This window comes from Littorina saxatilis, linkage group LG5 (genome assembly GCF_037325665.1).
Source record: "Littorina saxatilis isolate snail1 linkage group LG5, US_GU_Lsax_2.0, whole genome shotgun sequence".
NCBI classification, from domain to species: domain Eukaryota; kingdom Metazoa; phylum Mollusca; class Gastropoda; order Littorinimorpha; family Littorinidae; genus Littorina; species Littorina saxatilis.
Window position 1 is genome coordinate 21,539,338 of NC_090249.1, and position 21,893 is coordinate 21,561,230.

Here is a 21,893-nt window from a genome sequence, read left to right on the forward strand (position 1 = left end):
TCAAGCAGACAGAGCGGAACCGTAAAGATCACGTGATCAAACAAAATGGCGACTTCCACTATTCACATAGGAAGGCTTCCAGACAACATTTTGCTCGAAATTCTGTCCTATCTTCCCGTGAAAGATCGTTGCATTAGCGGAAGGTAGGTTTGTGTTCTTAATTAATGCTTTCATTTAGTTGTAGAAACATGACGTGCACCTAAGCACATGTATGCACTGATGATAGGATGCATGCGGTATCCATGAAGTCGACTGAAGTTTTATATTTCCTTGAACTTGAAGACTTTCGGCCTTCATAATTAATCTTCTTTTTTTTTATGTGTGTGTGTTTTTACCCCGCCATTTAGGCAGCCATACGCCGCTTTCGGAGGAAGCATGCTGGGTATTTTCGTGATCAAAAGACATGAGGGGGAGGGGGGGGTTACGGGTAGGGTTGAATTAACTTTTTTACTTCTTCTCGGATCAATTAGTAGCGCCGTATTGCTGGCGCGCGCGCTCTCTGATCCGAGAAAAAAAAAGCTGATCCGAGAAAAAAAAGTTAATTCAACCCCCCTGGCGAAATGACAGCGGATTGAGCATTTATCCCGGTCAATGATGGGACAATTGGAGCTCCGTGTCAACCACCAGGGCTAGATTCCTAGCAGACAACAAAGTATATAATACCTGTCTTGTGATGAAGATTATGTTGTTATAAATTATCTGTACGTTGTGAACACATTTAAAAGCAAAAGTAAGCTTTCATGGGTCAGGGGATACATATGTTACACCTCAGATTCATCCGCAGAGACTCGAGTGATGTCATCATATTCATTGACCCAATCTTGACAAGATTCCACGCGATACCATGGTTGGACGGAGGTGTAACTTATACAGACAACTTTATTCTCTCAAGTCAAATGATAGATTAATTATATGGTGAATTTCACGTTAAATACCATGCAAACTCAACATGTAGAATTACATGCATAAACACTATACTTGATGGAGATATATTTTTACTAATCATTGAACGGATTGTTTTAATGTTGGCTTTTTAATTTCAGAGTTTGTCGTCGCTGGAGGAAAATTGTAGCAGATAATTCCTTGTGGCGCCATGTGGACCTCTTGCCATACAAGCTGAACCTGCACAAGATGTGGAAGATTATTCGAGCCCATCTGTCTGAGTGTCTTCAAACGCTACGCATTGCCAGCATGTATTTCCATTCAAGTTAGTCATGCTATCTTAGTGTGTGTTTTGTGTGTGTGGGGGGGGGAGGGGGTGTGTGGCACACGTGTGTGTATGTGTGGGTACAAAAGTGAATGCATGTTTGTGTTTATTACCATTAAAACAAGTTAAAGACTTGGAAACAGATGATTGCATGCAACATGTATTTGAGTAAAATCACACACAAAAGTTGGATTTGTGCATGTTTTGTGTTTGCATAAATCATATAATCAAAGTGAATTATTGGCTTTGTATGTATACTGGCGTGTATAACTATAAAATCTTTAATTTTTATCTATGAATTATTTTATTTTCAAGAAACTCGTGCTGAAGTGAAACCTGCGCTGTCACTGGCAATGCTGAAAGATCTGCAGGAGCGATGCCCGTCGTTGGCATGGTTACACTTGGAGCCAGGAAGAGTAACCGAAATACCCAACGCCTCTCTCCTTCCCTCCTCTCTGACCCATTTGACCTTGAGGAAGTGCTTCTGGGAGCCTCATTGGTTAAAAGGCAGCGCAGAACACTTCAGTAACCTCGTCTACCTGGATCTTAGCAATACCGTGCGTGTGGACAATCATGACATGAAGGATATCGGCCAGTTCACCCAACTTCGCACGCTCAAGTTGGACAACTGTTACAGGCTGAGCGAACCAGGTTTGCAGGAAATTGCAAAGACCTTGACCTCTCTAACGTCCTTGAGTCTGCAGTGTTGTGACACCACTGACCTTGTGGTGCACCACATGGCGCGCCATTTGACCGCATTGCGAGATGTGGATCTGTCAGGTTCTAAGTCCCTCACTGAGTCTTGTTTGCCATCGCTAGTGGAAGGCTTGACTGATTTAGAACAGCTTTCGCTGAATAACTGTAAGAATATTACTGCGAATGCTCTCATGCCATTGCAAGAGAGTACAAGTTTGAGGAGAATTTCTTTGGTGCATGTAGATGCTCCCATTTTGGAGAGCGATGTTGCCCCTTGGCGTGAGAACATGCCACATTGCACCATTAATATTGCTGTGTGATTTCTCCTTTTGCCTACTGTCCTTACATTTTTAGTGCATAGACAATGATAAAGTAGTTGATTTTGCACAGAATACTGTGAAGCTCAGAGAAAGTATTGCTACAAGTAATGAATAGTTCATGACAGCTGTTGGAAGTTCATGAAAAAAAGCAATCATTATACCTTTTGTGATCATTATACATGTGTCAAGCGCAAAGAGCATACTTGTAAAGTTATAATGTTGCGCTATATAAATGCTCATTTATTATTATTATTATGTCGTTCTGGTGCTAACATTGCACACCTTAGGGTGGAAATATACTTCTGATTATGTTTAGGGAGACCATTGCTATCAGGTTATCTATCATCGAAGTGTTTTCTCTTGATTGATCCGTGGCACCCAAAACATGTACTTTTTTGCTGTTTGTACAGGCAGGTGATAGCTAGCATATGCATTGGATATTTTTCCCATTCCTCCCTTGATATTGGAGATAGAGAGGATCAGCACACTCTCTTAAGTAACCCCCACCCCTTTAAATTATAGGGTCCTTGCATGTATACAGTATTAGCTTAAGTGATAAAGTGATTGTGTAAAACTAAAAGCAGGCTTTTGTTGTTAAAATACGTTTTTCCTTCCTGTGATATATATTGTGGCAGCTTTTTATGAATAATTTATCCAGCAAAGTAGAATAAAGATTTGCGTCAATTGCATAATTATTGTTGGTTAGTGTGTATAATTATTGTACCATTTTTGATGGCCGCAGGAGCGGACATCTATTGCAATGCGTTCGGAGAGGTGACATGAGTCGTTTGTTACCGTTCTCACGAGATCAGTTGTTGAAACCAACTTTGTTATCTGTGCTGTTCCGGAAATGAGCTGCACTTTTTTGGAATTCAAACAGTATCATGTCACTGTTGTCCCATTTGCGCTGTTTCGGAAATGAGCTGTACCTCGTCTGTCTGTTTATAGCAACACACACTGTCTGTCACGTACACTCCATGCAACTCTCTCCGTCTCTCCCTCGCTCTGCCTTCGTGTCTGTGTGTGTATCTGTCTCTCTCTCAATCTTTTTCTCTCTCTCGAGATCTCATGCGCTCTCTCTCTCTCTCGAGTCATTTTCTCTCACCCGGTGTTCATTTATCTGTTTCTCCGTCTGGAGTCACTATCTGTCTGTTATGGCATTCCATTTGTCAAATAATTATTTGGATACTTTTTCATGTTTTTTTCACCAGTTTTAGCTAAATAATCATTATTTAGAAGCTCATTTTTACAGGACCGTTTTGTTTCTTTCAGTTATACGTAGTAGTAGTTTGACCTTATTGTTTTTGTACAAGTAGAGCTCGTTCACCAGTAGCAAAGACTCACTCAGTCCGTCAGTGTGTCTGAGTGTGTGTGATGCCGGGGGGAGGGCCTCTCCCGTGACCGGCCACCTGCAATGTACGGACAGGTTTGCACTGGCCCTACAGGGTGTCCGTTCATGAGAGGGACTGCTGTAGCAGTAAAGCTAGTGTGATACATAAGTAATCAATTTATCCACTTGACTATATTCACAACAGGGACCTATCACTCTTTTTTGCATGTTTTTATGCCTACGTATTTTCAAATACTCTGCAACAAATGTAACCCAAATACAACATGTGCCCGTACACTACCGCTTCTTTTATGAAAACATTGCTTCGGCCATGTTGATTTTAATCAACCAATTTTCTTGTGTATATTGTAATTGCTTCTCTTATTATGTTTTGTATAATGGAAATACTAAATCACATGTACTATGTTCATTAAATCTAACTTCACAAATGCTTATGGTTTGTGTGAATTGACAATAGGTCACTCATGACTGCTTTTCTTTTGAATTTGAGTCTGTGGCTACAACATTTGTTTTACAGTGTCTATCTCACACACACACACACACACACACACACACACACACACACACACACGCAGAGAAGCAATATTATGAATATGTGCCTTTCGCTCAATCCTAAAAGGTGGCTGAGTGGAGTTTGAATAAATAATTTACTCTCTCTTCCAATTCAGATACACACATCATCAAGCACGCACAAATATATACATGTAGCCAAATCTTTCCTGCGTTCCCATATGTTCCAAGAGTGAAAGTACAGTGTCTTCTTCATAAGTTTACAGCATGATTTCAAAGAATCTAAGTGGGGTGCTGTGTAATTATACATCATGATGATAAGAACACACCGATATTGGTCTCTCAATTCTTCCCTGGAAAATGTTTCAATGTTCTGACATGATCTGTGAAAACATCTTGCATGCAGTATTTGTAGAAAAAGTCTCTCAGATCATTTGCGCTGTTTATCTCCACTACATCGAAGTTGTCAAACCTGCACAGAGTAAAGTCATATATATATAATTATGGTTATTTCAATGCCAGTTTCAGTCACTGATGCAAATGAACACTGACAATTAATATACACTGAGCACAAAAAGTTAAGGATACTTTTTCAGTGGTATAGCCCAGATGTTAAACAGCAGTTTTTTGGTCAGAAATATATGTGTATTTGAAGATCAGTCTTTCTTCTGCTCAAAAATGTGTTTCTGGAATCTGAGCAATATTTGGGTATGACGCCAGAGGTCCGTGACCACACCAACCCTCAAAAATAGCGTTTTTTGACGGCATGATTCACTTTCAACCGTCAAAACGATAACTTAAACTGAATGATATTTTACATTTTTTACACCAAAAAGTTTATTTGGTGTCCTACCTAACAAGTCATACAAATTTCGTTCAAATCCGCCGCGCAGTCAGGCTGATCCAGCGTGTAAAGGAGAGCGACCACAATCCTGAAAAACAGCAACAAATCCAGGGTTTTTATGGTGTTTTTGCTGGGTAGCCGCAGTTGATATGCAATAAATCTAAAACTACAAATAGCAGCCTCTCCAAATTTCACAGAACGATGACAAAGACCCTCATCAGTATATGTTCCAGTACTTAGAGCAAACAGAACCCGAGAATGGACGTTGTATTGGTTTTCCGTTAACAATTTGCAAACGTTTGTAACGTCCAAGAAACAAATGTGACATGCACTCAACTTTGTATACTTTGCAAAGAATGGTGCCATTACATGTGTGCCAAGTTTCAGAAACATTCTTTCACGGGCTCAAAAGTTATGATTGTTTGAAAAGAGGTGAAAAATACTGTCCCTGGTGTCTTTCGCGCAACTTTTTTAAAGGACTTTTACTATAATTTTGTTTCTCATTCTCCGATAGGATGCGTATATCCTTCACAGATGATGCGAACAACTTGCTTAGTAGCAGTTGCAGAAAAGAACTGTTCACGTGTTTTGAACAGAGCTGTGCTGTATAAGAAAGAAGTAAAGAAGACAAAGAATCAAAAAGACAGAATGCAGACATGACATCATATATATAAAAAAAAAGACGTCAGATGGAGGCAACACTGGGTTTTTCTCATCGTCGTCTTGATAGCGGCGAGACACAATCTGGCATTTGCTGTGACGAATCAGACAGTTGGAATGCTACGAAATAGAGCTGTGGGAAAGTTTTTAAGTCTGTAAGAGCATTGTCTCGAGGTCATAACGGCCTACTATACAGAGAACCATTATCTGTCCGTTATAACACAGGGAGAACGCCTTTTTGGTTGTCCCTTAATTCGTTAACCGTGAACATCAAGCTACGGGAACAGTCACACAAACTCAAAAAGTATAATTATTTGGAGGTCTTCGGATTATTTTTTTATCATGTATACAAACACACACATAGTCACAGACAGACAGATGCATAAACTCACGCGCTTGCACACCAGAGCACCGTGCCAAAGACAAATTTCAAAAACAACACACCTAACAGCAGATCTTATATAAAAGAAAAAGGTTTCAATCGCTGAGCTTTGTGCAATTAACCTTGATAGTGGAAAGTGTGTGTCCTGACCACTCAGCCACCTTGATATGAGTTTTGCAGACGTCATCGTCTAAAAATAGAACAGCGTAGTGGAGTGAGATTTTACTTTTTATTTCTTCAAAGTCATGAGGCTATGTCTTTTGAGCCCATGAAAGAATGTTTCTGAAACTTGGCACACATGTAATGACACCATTTTTTGCAAAGTGTACAAAGTTGCGTGCATGTCACATTTGTTTCCAGGACGTTACGAACGTTTGCAAATTTTTAACGGAAAACTGTTACAAGTCCATTCTCGGGTTCTGTTTGCTTCAAATACTAGCGCGAATCCAGATGAGGGTCTTTGTCATCGTTCTGTGAAATTTGGAGAGGCTGCTATTTGTAGTTTTAGATTTATTGCATATCAACTGCAGCTACCCAGCAAAAACACTGGATTTTTTGCTGTTTTTCAGGATTGTGGTCGCTCTCTTTTACACGCTAGATCAGCCTGACTAAGCGACGGATTTGAACGAAATGTGTATGAACTGTTAGGTAAAACACCAAATAAACTTTTGGATGTAAAAAATGTAACACCAAATAAACTTTTGGATGTAAAAAATGTAAAATATCATTCAGTTTAAGACACTGTTTCGACGGTTGAAAGTGAATCATGCCATCAAAAAACGCCATTTCTGAGGGTAGGCGTGGTTACCGACCTGTGACGTCATACCAAAATATTACTCAGATTCCAGAAACACATTTTTGAGCAAAAGAAAGACTGATCTTCAAATACACGTATATTTCTGACCAAAAAACTGCTGTTTAACATCTGGGCTATACCACTGAAAAAGTATCCTTAACTTTTTGTGCTCAGTGTATGGTCAAAATGAAAGTTCTGCGTTTTAACATTCTCAGTTCATTTTCACTGTTATCTTATTCTCAGTTTAGTCTGGGGTGACGCATAAATTCTTGTGATTTCATTTAGACAACTCACAAAAGACACCCTTTTTTTTTTTTAATAAGTGATTATCTGTGTTCTTGGATGCAATGAATAGATAAATGAATGAATAAATAATCACGAATAATGAAGGAAAAACACATATAAATGTAAGAATAAAGATGATGACAAGCAAGCCAACTCTATACAAATTACAAAAACAACAATTTTGGCTATCAGTATGGATCGTTTTATTTCTAAACTATAAAAAAGACATTCTTGATTTTTGAATGTTATCAGTCGATCTGTTTGGGATTTCTGCTCTCTCTCTTGTATGGCCATGTTGGGTTTGATGCGTGCATGCCTGGTTTTCTCCTGTAGATGGGTGTCGGCACAGAAGGTCTGCCCGCTGTCCTCAGCCAACATGCTCCGTCTTCATGGCAGCTCAAATTTTTTATCGAGGTTCTCTCCTCTAGATCCGCCGTGTTTCGCCTAGGGGCTTGCGCTGCCTAGTTGATAGGGTCACCTCGTAGAGGATGTGGTCATAGACCACGCACGGTCGGTCTTGGGATAGGGAAACGTTATGCTAGTCCGGAGGGATTACGCCACAATGGCCACCTCGCGAAGACCCAGGGTCCTAGACTAGGGAGGTCCAAGGGGGAGCACCGGGAGGGCTACCCCTCTACCCGCACCTCCAACACAATCCCTTCCCCTGGTAGCTTCATCCCCAAGGAGGAAACAGAGCTACCTGCAACACCCCGGATTTCTGCTCATTTTAGACCTTTGCCTGAATAGCAACTACCCAACAGACCTAAAATGATGCAGAGTCACACCAATGTCGCAAAGCACGGACATCATTCTCTCCTTGCATGAGTGTCCTTTGGAGTCCACATCAACATTGCACGTCCTCTGTCTGACAATGTACTCCTACAACAAGCAAAAACATTTTTGAATAGTCATGGAAAACACAAAATCAGAAGACTAAATGCAGCAATTTATCATTTATCCACACTGATAATAACTTGTTACAGATTTTTCACTTGATTAACAATTTATATTAAAAAAAAAGGCAAAATAAAAGGATTTATAGCCTAGATGATGCTCCTGAAACTCATAACACAGTTAATAGCTTGGACTTTGAACTGTACAAAAGACAACACTTTCATTTACAGTGTAACTGTGAAGAAAGGGTGCATTGAGGGAACAGCCAAAAGTGTCCATACTTTGCATGTGGACCTTCATAACAAGTTCTTTCTTTCTTTATTTGGTGTTTAACGTCGTTTTCAACCACGAAGGTTATATCGCGACGGGGAAAGAGGGGGAGATGGGATAGAGCCACTTGTTAATTGTTTCTTGTTCACAAAAGCACTAATCAAAAAATTGCTCCAGGGGCTTGCAACGTAGTACAATATATTACCTTACTGGGAGAATGCAAGTTTCCAGTACAAAGGATTTAACATTTCTTACATACTGCTTGACTAAAATCTTTACAAACATTGACTATATTCTATACAAGAAACACTTAACAAGGGTAAAAGGAGAAACAGAATCCGTTAGTCGCCTCTTACGACATGCTGGGGAGCATGGGTAAATTCTTCCCCCTAACCCGCGGGGGGTTCATAACAAGTTCATTTGGGCCAATTCGCCAGTAGAAAACAGAAGAATAGCAGGTGCACTGTCCTCTTGTCAGAGGGGCGCCTCACATGGCTGGCTTAAAGATACATACAGTCAGAGTAATGTAAGTTATCTCTTATAAGCACTGCATGTTTTTATATTTAGTCAAGTTTTGACTAAATATTTTAACATCGAGGGGGAATCGAAACGAGGGTCGTGGTGTATGTGCGTGTGTGTGTGTGTGCGCGTGTGTGTAGAGCGATTCAGACTAAACTACTGGACCGATCTTTATGAAATTTGACATGAGAGTTCCTGGGTATGAAATCCCCATACGTTTTTTTCATTTTTTTTATAAATGTCTTTGATGACGTCATATCCGGCTTTTCGTGAAAGTTGAGGCGGCACTGTCACGCCCTCATTTTTCAACCAAATTGGTTGAAATTTTGGTCAAGTAATCTTCGACGAAGCCCGGGGTTCGGTATTGCATATCAGCTTGGTGGCTTAAAAATTAATTAATGACTTTGGTCATTAAAAATCGGAACATTGTAAAAAAAAAAAAAAATTTATAAAACGATCCAAATTTACGTTTATCTTATTCTCCATCATTTCCTGATTCCAAAAACATATGGTCATGGCTCAGAAAAGGTGTCGAATTTGTGGGACACTTGAGTCACAAATACAAACTCTTGGATTACTTTCCATTTTGGGGTCCAGCAAAACTGTTTATGTGTTTAGTTGTGTCTGGGCAGTAACAATGTATTTTCATCAATTACTGCGGAATGAATTGCATTTTAAATTTTAACTGGAGTGTGTTACATAACACCGTGTCACACATTGTTTTCTAATATACAGTTAACAGTAAACCTATTACACAATAAAAGTTAACTGCATTAGTTAGTATCTACCTTGATCTTCATTTGTGAAAAGTGGCATTCCCCGACAGCAATAATCTGCATATCTAGGTACCCTAGGAATGTGTGTATGTTACATGAACACCAATAAACAAAACAACGATCAAACAAGTACTCAAAGAACTGAAAAGATTACTGTTTCAGCAGTCAATCAATTCTTAGTTCCACACACTTCATACGGACAGTCTGCAAAAAAAATCAAATCAGAACAAGATGTGAAAATGTATTCAAACAAAAATCAACTTTCTGTGTCTCACAACACAGACATTCAAAACTGCTAAATTCCTATTTATTTTACACACACAACCTTAGAAATACATGTAATGGGAAGAGAAACAAGTACATAATAGTAAAGAGTTGAAATGCATCAATGATACCGGACCCGTTATTCCCATTATCAGTTATCTGTCAAGTCATTCCTAAAAGTTTCCAATGAGTGTGTTACATTTCACCAAAAAAATCAAACTTTAGGACACTGTCAAGATATTCACATGAAAAATGCATGCAAAAGAATGAAAAATGAAAGAGCAAAACCATAACAACCTAACAATGATGTCTTATGACTTCTACCATGCTCCAATTCTCAATACAGAGAAGATTTTCTCACTTTTAACACTGAGTGTGTTACATTTCACCAAAAAAGTCTTACTTCACATTATTTTGTAAGGTATAAAGCATATATCCATCCACTTGGTAATGAAAACAATACACTGTGCAAAAAAACTTGATAAACCCAACAAAAAATCTTCAGGTTGAAGGCGGATTTTGAATTTATCAAGGAAAATGCTGTTTATTCGCCAATGAGTGTGTTACAAAACACTGTCATAACATGAACAAAACGTTGTTCATATTCAGTGCATTCAGTTAATTGTGAAATTAATTATAAGAATGACACCATGGTTGCTACACAACTATTGAAACTATTGTTGACACATTCCGACAGCAATAATCTGCATATCTCGGTACCCTAGGCAAGTGTGTGTGTTACATGAACACCAATAAACAAAACAACGATCAAACAAGTACTCAAAGAACTGAAAATTACCAATCCTTCAAAGTAAATTGTAACAAGAAGGGCAAAGCCCATACGACTCACATGCTTGACCTTGACCTTTACATGACCTTGACCTTCAGGGTCAAGGTCAAATAACTAAACCTAGCAATGACATCATACACTAAGAACTGCTTTACACATTTTTCCTACCAAAATACATGTGACCTTGACTCAAGGTCAAGGTCATCCAAGGTCATGCAACACAAAGCTGTTAATTCAAGACATAGGAAGTACAATGGTGCTTATTGGCTCTTTCTACCATGAGATATGGTCACTTTTAGTGGTTCACTACCTTATTTTGGTCACATTTCATAAGGGTCAAAGTGACCTTGACCTTGATCATATGTGACCAAATGTGTCTCATGAGGAAAGCATAACATGTGCTTTTAAGTTTGAAACAGTTATCTTCCATAGTTCAGGGTCAAGGTCACTTCAAAATATGTATACAATCCAACTTTGAAGAGCTCCTGTGACCTTGACCTTGAGGCAAGGTAAACCAAACTGGTATCAAAAGATGGGGCTTTACTTTGCCCTATATATCATATATAGGTGAGGTATTGAATCTCAAAAACTTCAGAGAAAATGGGAAAAATGTGAAAAATAGCTGTTTTTTAGACAACATTTATGGCCCCTGCGACCTTGACCTTGACGCAAGGTCAAGATGCTATGTATGTTTTTTGGGGCCTTGTCATCATACACCATCTTGCCAAATTTGGTACTGATAGACTGAATAGTGTCCAAGAAATATCCAACGTTAAAGTTTTCCGGACGGACGGACGGACGGACGACTCGGGTGAGTACATACTCACTTTTGCTTCGCATGTGAGTCAAAAAAACACTCTAATTCAAAACAATAAACGCAGACATCCTTTTCTGTTTACTTGATTCATTCCTTACTTTGTTCCAGCAAGATTTAATTAATTTTCAAGATAACTCTACAAACGATTGGAGTGTGTTACCTCTCACGATGTGCGAGTGGTGTGAGTAACACACTCAACACTGTTCCAAAAAAAAACCCCTCTAATTCAAAACAATAAACGCAGACATCATTTTCTGTTTACTTGATTCATTCCTTACTTTGTTCCAGCAAGATTTAATTAATTTTCAAGATAACTCTACAAACGATTGGAGTGTGTTACCTCTCACGAAGTGCGAGTGGTGTGAGTAACACACTCAACACTGTTCCTAAAAAAAAACCTCTAATTCAAACAATAAACGCAGACATCATTTTCTGTTTACTTGATTCATTCCTTACTTTGTTCCAGCAAGATTTAAATAATTTTCAAGATAACTCTACAAACGATTGGAGTGTGTTACCTCTCACGATGTGCGAGTGGTGTGAGTAACACACTCAACACTGTTCCTAAAAAAAACCACTCTAATTCAAAACAATAAACGCAGACATCATTTTCTGTTTACTTGATTCATTCCTTACTTTGTTCCAGCAAGATTTAAATAATTTTCAAGATAACTCTACAAACGATTGGAGTGTGTTACCTCTCACGATGTGCGAGTGGTGTGAGTAACACACTCAACACTGTTCCTAAAAAAAACCACTCTAATTCAAAACAATAAACGCAGACATCATTTTCTGTTTACTTGATTCATTCCTTACTTTGTTCCAGCAAGATTTAAATAATTTTCAAGATAACTCTACAAACGATTGGAGTGTGTTACCTCTCACGATGTGCGAGTGGTGTGAGTAACACACTCAACACTGTTCCTAAAAAAAACCACTCTAATTCAAAACAATAAACGCAGACATCATTTTCTGTTTACTTGATTCATTCCTTACTTTGTTCCAGCAAGATTTAAATAATTTTCAAGATAACTCTACAAACGATTGGAGTGTGTTACCTCTCACGATGTGCGAGTGGTGTGAGTAACACACTCAACACTGTTCCTAAAAAAAACCACTCTAATTCAAAACAATAAACGCAGACATCATTTTCTGTTTACTTGATTCATTCCTTACTTTGTTCCAGCAAGATTTAAATAATTTTCAAGATAACTCTACAAACGATTGGAGTGTGTTACCTCTCACGATGTGCGAGTGGTGTGAGTAACGCACTCAATGTAAAAAAACATATATTTCTTTTTCCTGTAATTTATTTCATTAAATTGGCATGAAAACAAAGCACAAGGTGAACTGTATGGAAAGACTATAGAAAAGGCCAGAAAAAACACATGCAATGACATGAACGCTGAATAACTTGGGAAATTGGTTGAATCGTCTCAAACATATGTCTTTAAAAATCAAAATAAAGAAAAATCTTTGTCCTAAAAAATGCAAATTTTATCAAAACAAATCACAATAACACTTCTAACTTTCAGATGAAAAAAAAAAGGAAGTAAGTTGTTATTTAGTGAAAATAACAGTGTTTCAAACTGCAGGTGAGTACGTTACATACAACGAAAAACCAGTGGTTTTTACCTTGGCCGTTTACGTCCATCTCCTCCATGCCACACTGAGTTCTGAGTTCGAGACAGTCAATGCAACTTTGTAGCAGACGATAGAACAGTTGTTTCCATCGTTGGAAGTCAGGAACATGTCGATAAACAACTTTGATTTACGTTGTTACTTTTCGCGGTAACACGAAAGTACACAACAACGAACTTAAGACTTATTTTCATTGCTTTGTCTTCTGTGTTTGTGCATATTTTTTGTTTTAAGTAGTAGATTGTTCTTTCTTGTCCAAGTTTATCGCTTAGTTCAACGTCTGTCATCATTATTAAAAGCGCGGCAAAAGCTAAAACTGCCTACGTGACTCCAAACACGAAAAGTAACATACTCACCATTGGATCTAAACTTGATCTCAGCCGACTGTTGGGGTGAGGTACTGGTTATCGTGCAGTATGTAAACAATAACTAACACCTTCTCTTTCCCTCTCCATCAAGTTCTTATCCAAGCAGTGTGTGTAGGACGCACAAATACGACGTTTCGACACCAAGTAAAAAAGTGTCCCAACTTCCGGCCCAAAAATCGACGTAAATTCACTCTACTATTGCGCCTTGCTCGAAAACAAAGTCATCAAACCTTTCGGTTTCTACCAGAATAGTAACTGTATTCATATCTGCACCCCGTGTCAGTACTTTCAAAGGTAGAATAAACCATAACTGAGCGTGTGGGGCGTTTGAATGGGGCAAGGGTGGAGTTCGACGCCATTTCTGAGCCGTGACCATATAAATATGTTATATTCGGATTAAAAACAAGCTCTGAAAATTAAATATATAAAAATTATTATCAAAATTAAATTGTCCAAATCAATTTAAAAACACTTTCATCTTATTCCTTGTCGGTTCCTGATTCCAAAAACATATAGATATGATATGTTTGGATTAAAAACACGCTCAGAAAGTTAAAACAAAGAGAGGTACAGAAAAGCGTGCTATCCTTCTTAGCGCAACTACTACCCCTCTCTTCTTGTCAATTTCACTGCCTTTGCCATGAGCGGTGGACTGACGATGCTACGAGCATACGGTCTTGCTGAAAAATGGCAGCTACTTGACTAAATATTGTATTTTCGCCTTACGCGACTTGTTTTTTTCTTCTTCTACTTGGTTCACTAGATTGGGGGGGGGGGGGGGGGCTGTGAGTCTCTTTAATACTTAATTGTTACCTGCGACGGGAGTCCCCTTAGAGGACACCTCCCACACTGAAAGGGCACTTTTTGTTGTCTCTTTGATTATACTCTTCACCATAACATACCTGTCATGACAGGCCAGCCGCAATTCATGTAGGGACAATTTTGGGTGTCCCTCAGCATTTTTGTTTAGTTTGGGCTTTTTTCTTTCTTTCTTTTTCTTTTCTATTGCTTACCTTGACAGCAGAAGCTGGTCCCTGAAGCACAATGAGAATAAGTCGCTGACAAAAGAGCACTCGTCCTGTGAGAAAGAGCTCTGAGGTCCACTTCTTGATGAGCTTGATGTACTGTGTCTTAGCTCTCATGTGGTCCAGATGCAACAGAGCCATTCTGTCCGCACTGCTCTCCCTGCTGCCATTGATCTCTTCTGTCTGCTCACTGGCTTTTCTACCCTCAGGCGCTGAGAGTTTAATTCAATACAGATTCCTTATTCATCCAAAAATGAAAATACTGATGTGCATGTTAAATACATAGCATCTGGTTACAAATCTTACATTTCACAATCTATAACAGCACTAAACTTTGCATGTATATTGCAATTTAAATTGGAATTAAGATGTAGAATTTTCTTCCTCATAAAATGGGCTTAGGTTATGTTTCGAAAACTTCAACTGATTGCTTTTTCTTTATAAAAAAAAAATCAGAATTTGTTGAATACGGTGATCGAAGCATATAATTATATATATGTATAAGGTATTTGAGAAACAAAAGTAAAGGAGGAACACAAGGCCCTATAGCTCTTACATTATTAGTCCCTGAGGGACACCAAACATGAACGACCCTGATTCCAAGAAAAAGCACACACTTGCACTGTTTCCGCCACCTCCCTGATCTGTTGTCCTCATTTTCCCATCACAGACAGTAACTTTCTGCAGTTCTTCAGACGCTAGAGAAATGAGATCCAACAACATTGGCCGATCCAGGCTATGCTCTGCAGCTTGCGTTAGCATTGTTCTGAGCTGTGTCATACCACTCCTGGAAAGCTGTTCACTCCTCACAGAAATGGAAGGAGCATTAGAAGGGTAGAAAGAAGAAAGGGAGAGGTGTAGGTCTGCTTCTGTTGAGCGGGTGGAATCATCACTTTTTTCAGTTGTAGATTTGAGCCTGACGATCACTTGTCTGCTGCCATCTGCACCTTCAAAAAGATTGTTTATGATAGTGTGTGATTTATATCTGACTACCACACCTGACGATCACCGACGCATGCATGACTACTGACTTAAATGCGTGCATTGTAACAATCAGAGACACAGAGAGTTAAGGGTGGCATCAGCACACACGGCTAAGAGATCTATAAAAGTCGATCGTTATTGACTCGTTGGTTGGTCGGTCTTCATAAAACGGGGGATATCAGAGCTAGGTCATGCAGTCGCAGTGCAACAGGCATCCATGCCAAGAAAATCGATCTAAAAGAGGGATGTGCCGTTCTTGGGAATGGTTAACTGTTATGGGAGGTAATTTGACTGTATACTGATTATGTCTACGAATTTACAAAGGGTGTGTGCAGATGTTTTCAATGGTAATTTGGAATATGGTTTTCACCGGACGGTATAGGTATATATATATATCTTTAATATGCATTGTCTTTGTCAGTTTGAATATGACTTTTTGTTATGAACTATGAAGTACACGTTTTTATGGTAGAAATATGAAGTACACTTTTTTATGGTAGAAATTCTGCACTAGAACTTAATAGTCAAGCAAGGAAAAAGTTGTAATGACTCTCACACGGAGATTGATAGTAATAATTACCATCTAAAGATTCACACACACCCACACACACCCACTGACCCACGATCTAAAAACGCACACACAAACAGGAGAAAGAGACTGACTAATCCATGTCGGATTTTCCAAGAATTTAATAACACAGACTGTTTCATAGGTCTGCTGCAAATGTATTACACGCATACCACGAGAAACTGTGATCTCTCCTGGCTGGCAGTAAATGGCTTGTATAACTTCAATCTCGTCGTCTGCCTCAGCGGCCATTTTTGAAGGGACACCACTGGCAAACTATTTTGAATGCAAAATTGCTGTAATTGTCTCCCTTCCTCCGTGTTTCATGTCAGTGCACTGTCTTCTTTCACGGCCTGTCCATCTTGCAAAAGAGAGCAACGATCCATATAAACAGTCACAAAACAATAGATTACACACACAACCTAGTTTAATTGCCTGTTGTGTGCATTCAGCAGTTTTCTTCCCTTGAATGGATTTTTTTTAAATCCCCACAAACACAATTAATGAAATAATCCATACGAATGAAATAGCCGTCTTCATAATTTCTGATTATTGTATAACCTCCATCACATTTGGCTCTGTAAGTTTGATTGTTTTCGTTTTGTTTATTTGTTATGCTGGTTGTTTTTGTTCTTGTTGTGGTGCATGCTTATTTGCTGACACACACACGCATTTTTTTTATGAGCTCTGGCATGAATTGTGATTAAATTGTATTTTTGTACCAATGGAGAACCACAGTCTACCTCATAAAATAGATAAACTGGCTGTATCTTGAAATGAATTTGTCATTTTAATGGATCTTGCCTACAGAAAATTCACACACACACACACGCACAAAACTGTGACACACACACACACCCCAGAAACACGTCAGTATATGTGAGATTGGACACAACTTTATTGTGAAAGATGAAAATGATGCCACATTACAAGACATTTGTAACTGAAACAACATTCTTAAGCCACCTTTGAAACAAATCAGAAAAGAACACTGAAAGAACATTGCGGCCATACAAAAACAGTATTTCCTGACATTACCTATACATAATGCTACCCTTACAGATGCTGTAAACCAGCTAAAAGTCGGAAGGAAGAATAACAAAAGAAATGGTCTAAAAGTACATGTACACCGTTAAAAAATACTATATGATTGTAAGTTGTTATGCAAAGTATTGCAAAATCATTCAAATAGAAGTCACAAATTTAGGACCTGCCTTTTACCACTGTTGTTAGAAATTACAAAAGCCCCAAACTATCTAATGCTGGACAACGTAATCCTTCTTTTTTTGTGTGCTGAATAGCGAATGGAAAAGTTGCCTGAAAAACAATGTAAGGAAAGACAATAAATAATAAGAAAAGAAGATCAAAAAGCTGTAAAAACAACAGGTCAACACTGTTTTTCTATTACTTTGGCTGCTTCACAACTTAATTGGTAATTCATTGAATGATTGCACCATCCATCTCACATACACAACACAAGCACAGAAAAAAACACCCACATTTTCCACAGAAAGTCACAAAAAAGTGACAGGGCATTAGGGTGTACAAGCGTGGATGAAACGACACAGGTGCCTTTGGTTACCTTCTCCTACCATGATCACAGTAATCAGTTACATGATTTTCTGAGCTGCAAACAAATCAAGCACCCTAATTAGTCTTATGAAGTGTTACTGTGAACAGACATTCCACAATGAAACATTTAAAGCCAGTGCAATCTCCCCTCTCTTCAAGGGTCTTCTAACAACACAAAGCAATGGATTTCATTTCAACGTAAGCTTAGTTATCACCCCTATGGTTGTTTTTTTCTTTCTCTTTAACAGAAGGTTTTGTGATGAAAGATGCCAACATGACTTCCATTTATACTCCAAAAGTTACTTCCCTATCACTCTCCTTTCCTTTACCCTTTTGGACATTCACAGATGGTACAGATTATGAAAAAATCCCTATTCCCTCTTTCACAACTGAAATGAGGCAACTCGGGGCAGAAATCATACTTTCTGAAAAAAGGAAACACCAACTCGTAAAGCTTCCAAAGCTATCTAAAAGAAAAAATGCAGACACGCCGACCCTGCGGAGCAATTTCCCATTGCACTGACCCACACCACTCTCTCCCCTTCCTCCTCCATTTGGACAAAGTCCAAGCCGCGGCTATAGAATGCTGCAGCCACCCTTTTCCTTGAAGGGGTTCTCACTTGGCTTGGAGAATCCACGAATCAGGTAGTCCTCCTCAATGTGGGCTTCGCAGTACTTGACCAGATCATCGATGCACTGCGAGACCCGCATACGCGTGATCTGCGCCTCGCAGCGCAATTGTTCTATCAGTCGACGCTGCTGCTGCAGCCCCTCCTGGAATTTGTTCATGGCTTCCTGTTCAGGAATGGCTGCGGTCTATCAGCTGGAAAAAAGTTACAAAGAATGTGTGTGTTAAGTATGGTGAAATTTTTTCTGAGTAGTCTGAAATGCAATACTTATTTTCTGTTCCACGGCCATGGATTTTTAAAAAAAAAAATTTTTTAAAGGAGAATATCTATCAAATGAGTGTGGGTAGGTTGGACAGGGAGAGGTGATGTCAATACCAACCTTTTGAAGAAGGGTATGTAACCTTTTCCTCGTTTGTTTGTGTATTTACTAACCCTTGTTGGATTTTTATTTTCCAATGTGTCATGGTAAAAGACATTTCAGTGAGCCAAAATGTTGCTGTCTGCAAACACGAAATGGAAGTTTTGTTGTTTTTGCATTTTCTGGTACTGTACGAAGTATGATTGTTTTTGTCCTTTTTATCCACAGCTCACACATCATGCATCAGTTTTGTTATACTGCTATGCTATGCTAACTTACTTTTTCTGTCCCCAGAACTAGAGTCTATTTGGGACATTTTTTATTTACGAGGATTTATATCGCGCACGTATCTCACCACACAAGGCGACTCAAGGCGCATGTTACCTATTAATGCCGTGTGAGATGGAATTTTTTACACAATATATCACGCATTCACATCGGCCAGTAGATCGACTGCCTTTAGGCGCTGCATCCACCTTTCACGGCCTATTATTCCAGGTCACACGGGTATTTTGGTGGACCTTTTTATCTACGCCTATACAATTTTGCCAGGAAAGACCCTTTTGTCAATCGTGGGATCTTTAACGTGCACACCCCAATGTAGTGTACACGAAGGGACCTCGGTTTTTCGTCTCATCCGAAAGACTAGCACTTGAACCCACCACCTAGGTTAGGAAAGGGGGGAGAAAATAGCGGCCTGACCCAGGGTCGAACACGCAACCTCTCGATTCCGAGCGCAAGTGCGTTACCACTCGGCCACCCAGTCCACATAACGTGGTTATATGCTAAACATTATCGTGCTGCAGTTTCTGTTTTCAAATAACCTTCCATGATCAATGGCATAATTACGTAACTACCATACCAAGACTTGGTTAGTGCAAAGAGAAACCTAGAAGCAATTAATTATCATCAATGTTGCTGGGTTTGTTTTTAACGAACGTGTGTGTGTGTCTGCATGTATGGTGTATGCTAACTCTCAAAGAGTTCCAAAACTTAAAATAAGGCATGCTACTGATTTTGCTTCCTGTGGTGAAATACATGTATGCCTAAAAATGCTTCATATGTGCTTGCAAACCTGGAGCTCGATGTTATTTTGCTTCTAACATCTGTGACTTTGCTTTTCAACAGCTGTCTCTGAATGTGAAAGATCGACACTGGTAGCAAAAACCATGCCATATCATATGCTTAGATCGTTATATGTACACACAATCTCTGCCATCAGGCCTTCACTTACATTTAGTCTGCGTATCTAGATAAAGAATTTTTCAGTCGCAATCTACACAGGACAAGCCTGCTACAGTAAATTGTGTCTGACTTTCTGAAATATGACTAAACATGGGATTCCGAGATCAACATTTTAACTGAAATGAACAAAGTGAGCAAAGCTGCTTTATTACATTTATTTTTTAATGCTGATTTTGACTAACCAAAACTTCAGCCGTGGCTGCTTAGTTTTTCTTACTCAAAAATCATGAATTGGTCAACCCACAGTGTGATTCTCCCCTGGCAGGGCTAATGCAATCTGTCCATGTTACAAACAAAATCTGACAAAGACAAACCTGTATGCACTCTAGTGAAATATTCAGTGCTGTCCTCCTAAATACAGACATGTGAATCTGAACACAAAGACCATGGGACTGAGGAATCCACACACAGTGTGGGAGGATCAATAGTGCCTGTTGCCAGGGAAACCAAGGGTGTAATCACTCAAGTCTCATTAGTGGCATGAGAGCCATCTGTCAGATAACTGTGCCTGTGTGTACCAGGTGTGTCAATAAGGGCTAAGTGATGCCAGGTTATGCTGGAACAATGTAATCTGCATCCAGGCAATGGCAGTGTGGTATTATGTTGTCAGTCTGACTTCAAGATCAAGTGTATTTATGTACGACTATACAGGGGCTACATGTTTGAAAATCTAGGGCCGAGTCCTGTACCGAATTTTGAACATCGACAGCGGCCTGAATCCCGACCTACTCTTCCTGCACGACCTTGACGGCGTCATTCAAAGCTTGGTGTTAGGGCTGGTAACTCCTTGTTTGCGCACTCATGGCTGAGAAAACTTTACTTTCAACAGGGGAAAAAATAAAGAGTTCGACAGAGATTTGAACTCAGGACCTCGAAGATTTAGGGACCAACGTCCTATCCAGTAGACTACTGCACCTGTTGGAAAAAAATGAAAAATATACGTTTTTGATATGCTATTCTTGAAGCAGATTATTATTTTATACCTCTCTCCGTTGTTTGCTCAAGAGCGAATGTAACTATTTCTTTGATAGCAGTTTGTAAACTGCACAGTTTTGTAGTGATTCGATTAGAGTTCTTTTTCTTTACTTGCTTGTTGCAATGCAAATAGAGATATGCAGACTGTGACATCACATGACACGAATGTTGTGTAGCGGCATGAACATGTGCTGCAATTCTATGAAAGTTTGAAACATGTTTGCAAAATAACAGCGAATTGTAAAGACAATTTTCGCATCAATGGAAATTCCACCGTAATATAAAATAAAATTGTAACTACATGTATTTCTTGTTTTTCACAACTGGTGCAGTAGCCTAGTTGTTATCAGATGTAGTCCCTTAACTCTCACGATCCTGGGTTCGAATCTCTGTCGGGGTCTTCATTTAATCCCATCGATCCCTCTGGAAAATAAAGTTTGCTCCCCCGTGAGAGCGCAAACAAGGTTACCAGCCCAAAAGTCCAGCCTTGTATGACGCTGTCAAGGTCATGCAGGTCGCCTTAGATGTACAAAATTCCTCACAGGATTCTCACCCCTTTCTTTTCAAACACCTAGCCCCCATATAGTCATACATACATTTGATCTTAAATAACATCATCGGTTGAGTTTTGTAAGGAAGTACAGATTTATGTCTCATCTGCTGGTACTGGTTGGCTTCGAGTAGCTTTCACACACACACACATCCAAACACGCATGCGCACATTCATCCCAAGATAATAAGAGAGAAAGAGAACCAAACATAATTTACAAACCTTTTTGACTCATTACTAAAAGTCTTCAGAAATTCAGTCATAAAGCATGTGTGTGTGATTGCATGTGTGTGTGTGTGTGTGAGGACTCAGAGAGAGGGGGAAATACAGCTTTTCATTTTTGTATATATCTGATGTGGCCAGAAATTTTTCGCCATGCAAATTGGGTTCGCTACTCTGGTCATTAGGGAAGTAGGACAAGAAGAAAGGTAGGGGTGTGTGCCTGTCAGTGGAGGAGGTGCTCAAAAGGACCATCTCTGTGGGCTCATTTCCAGTGGGGCACAACATTTTAAACTTCTTCCTTGTTCGATTCACCCTATTCATACTGGTTTTGAATTGTTCGTGAGCTTTTGTTTTCCATATAATAGTCTAGCAAGA

At 39.2% G+C, this 21,893-nt stretch overlaps 2 protein-coding genes across 3 annotated transcripts; one reads left to right on the top strand and one right to left on the bottom strand.

The window, feature by feature from the left end:
* Position 1: 1 nt before the first annotated feature.
* On the top strand, positions 2-4,002 carry LOC138966545 (F-box/LRR-repeat protein 12-like). The gene is made up of 3 exons (XM_070338816.1): positions 2-143; positions 1,044-1,207; positions 1,523-4,002. Exons 1-3 carry the CDS (start codon positions 46-48, stop codon positions 2,221-2,223), a joined length of 963 nt encoding a protein of 320 aa, XP_070194917.1. The 5' UTR covers positions 2-45; the 3' UTR covers positions 2,224-4,002.
* A 207-nt stretch (positions 4,003-4,209) lies between these two features.
* LOC138966548 (RWD domain-containing protein 3-like) lies at positions 4,210-16,770 on the bottom strand. Of its 2 annotated transcripts, none has more exons than XM_070338820.1 (5): positions 16,141-16,770; positions 15,033-15,356; positions 14,404-14,627; positions 7,815-7,930; positions 4,210-4,556 (listed from the first exon to the last, which is right to left on the bottom strand). In XM_070338820.1, exons 1-5 carry the CDS (start codon positions 16,217-16,219, stop codon positions 4,427-4,429), a joined length of 873 nt encoding a protein of 290 aa, XP_070194921.1. In that variant the 5' UTR covers positions 16,220-16,770; the 3' UTR covers positions 4,210-4,426. The 2 variants fall into 2 exon arrangements, with proteins under 2 accessions (XP_070194921.1, XP_070194920.1); XM_070338819.1 differs by having other exon boundaries at positions 15,033-15,362; positions 16,141-16,765.
* Between the last annotated feature and the right edge of the window lie 5,123 nt (positions 16,771-21,893).

Bases quoted from the DNA above. Each gene is read 5' to 3' on its own strand.
- LOC138966545 (XM_070338816.1), top strand. From the start codon at position 46: ATGGCGACTTCCACTATTCACATAGGAAGGCTTCCAGACAACATTTTG. The intron at 144-1,043 runs GTAGGTTTGTGT...TTTTAATTTCAG, and splicing joins GATCGTTGCATTAGCGGAAG to AGTTTGTCGTCGCTGGAGGA. The intron at 1,208-1,522 runs GTTAGTCATGCT...TTTATTTTCAAG, and splicing joins CAGCATGTATTTCCATTCAA to AAACTCGTGCTGAAGTGAAA.
- LOC138966548 (XM_070338819.1), bottom strand. From the start codon at position 16,219: ATGGCCGCTGAGGCAGACGACGAGATTGAAGTTATACAAGCCATTTAC. The intron at 15,363-16,140 runs GTATGCGTGTAA...ATCTTTTTGAAG, and splicing joins AGAGATCACAGTTTCTCGTG to GTGCAGATGGCAGCAGACAA. The intron at 14,628-15,032 runs GTGTGTGCTTTT...TTAAACTCTCAG, and splicing joins AGGTGGCGGAAACAGTGCAA to CGCCTGAGGGTAGAAAAGCC.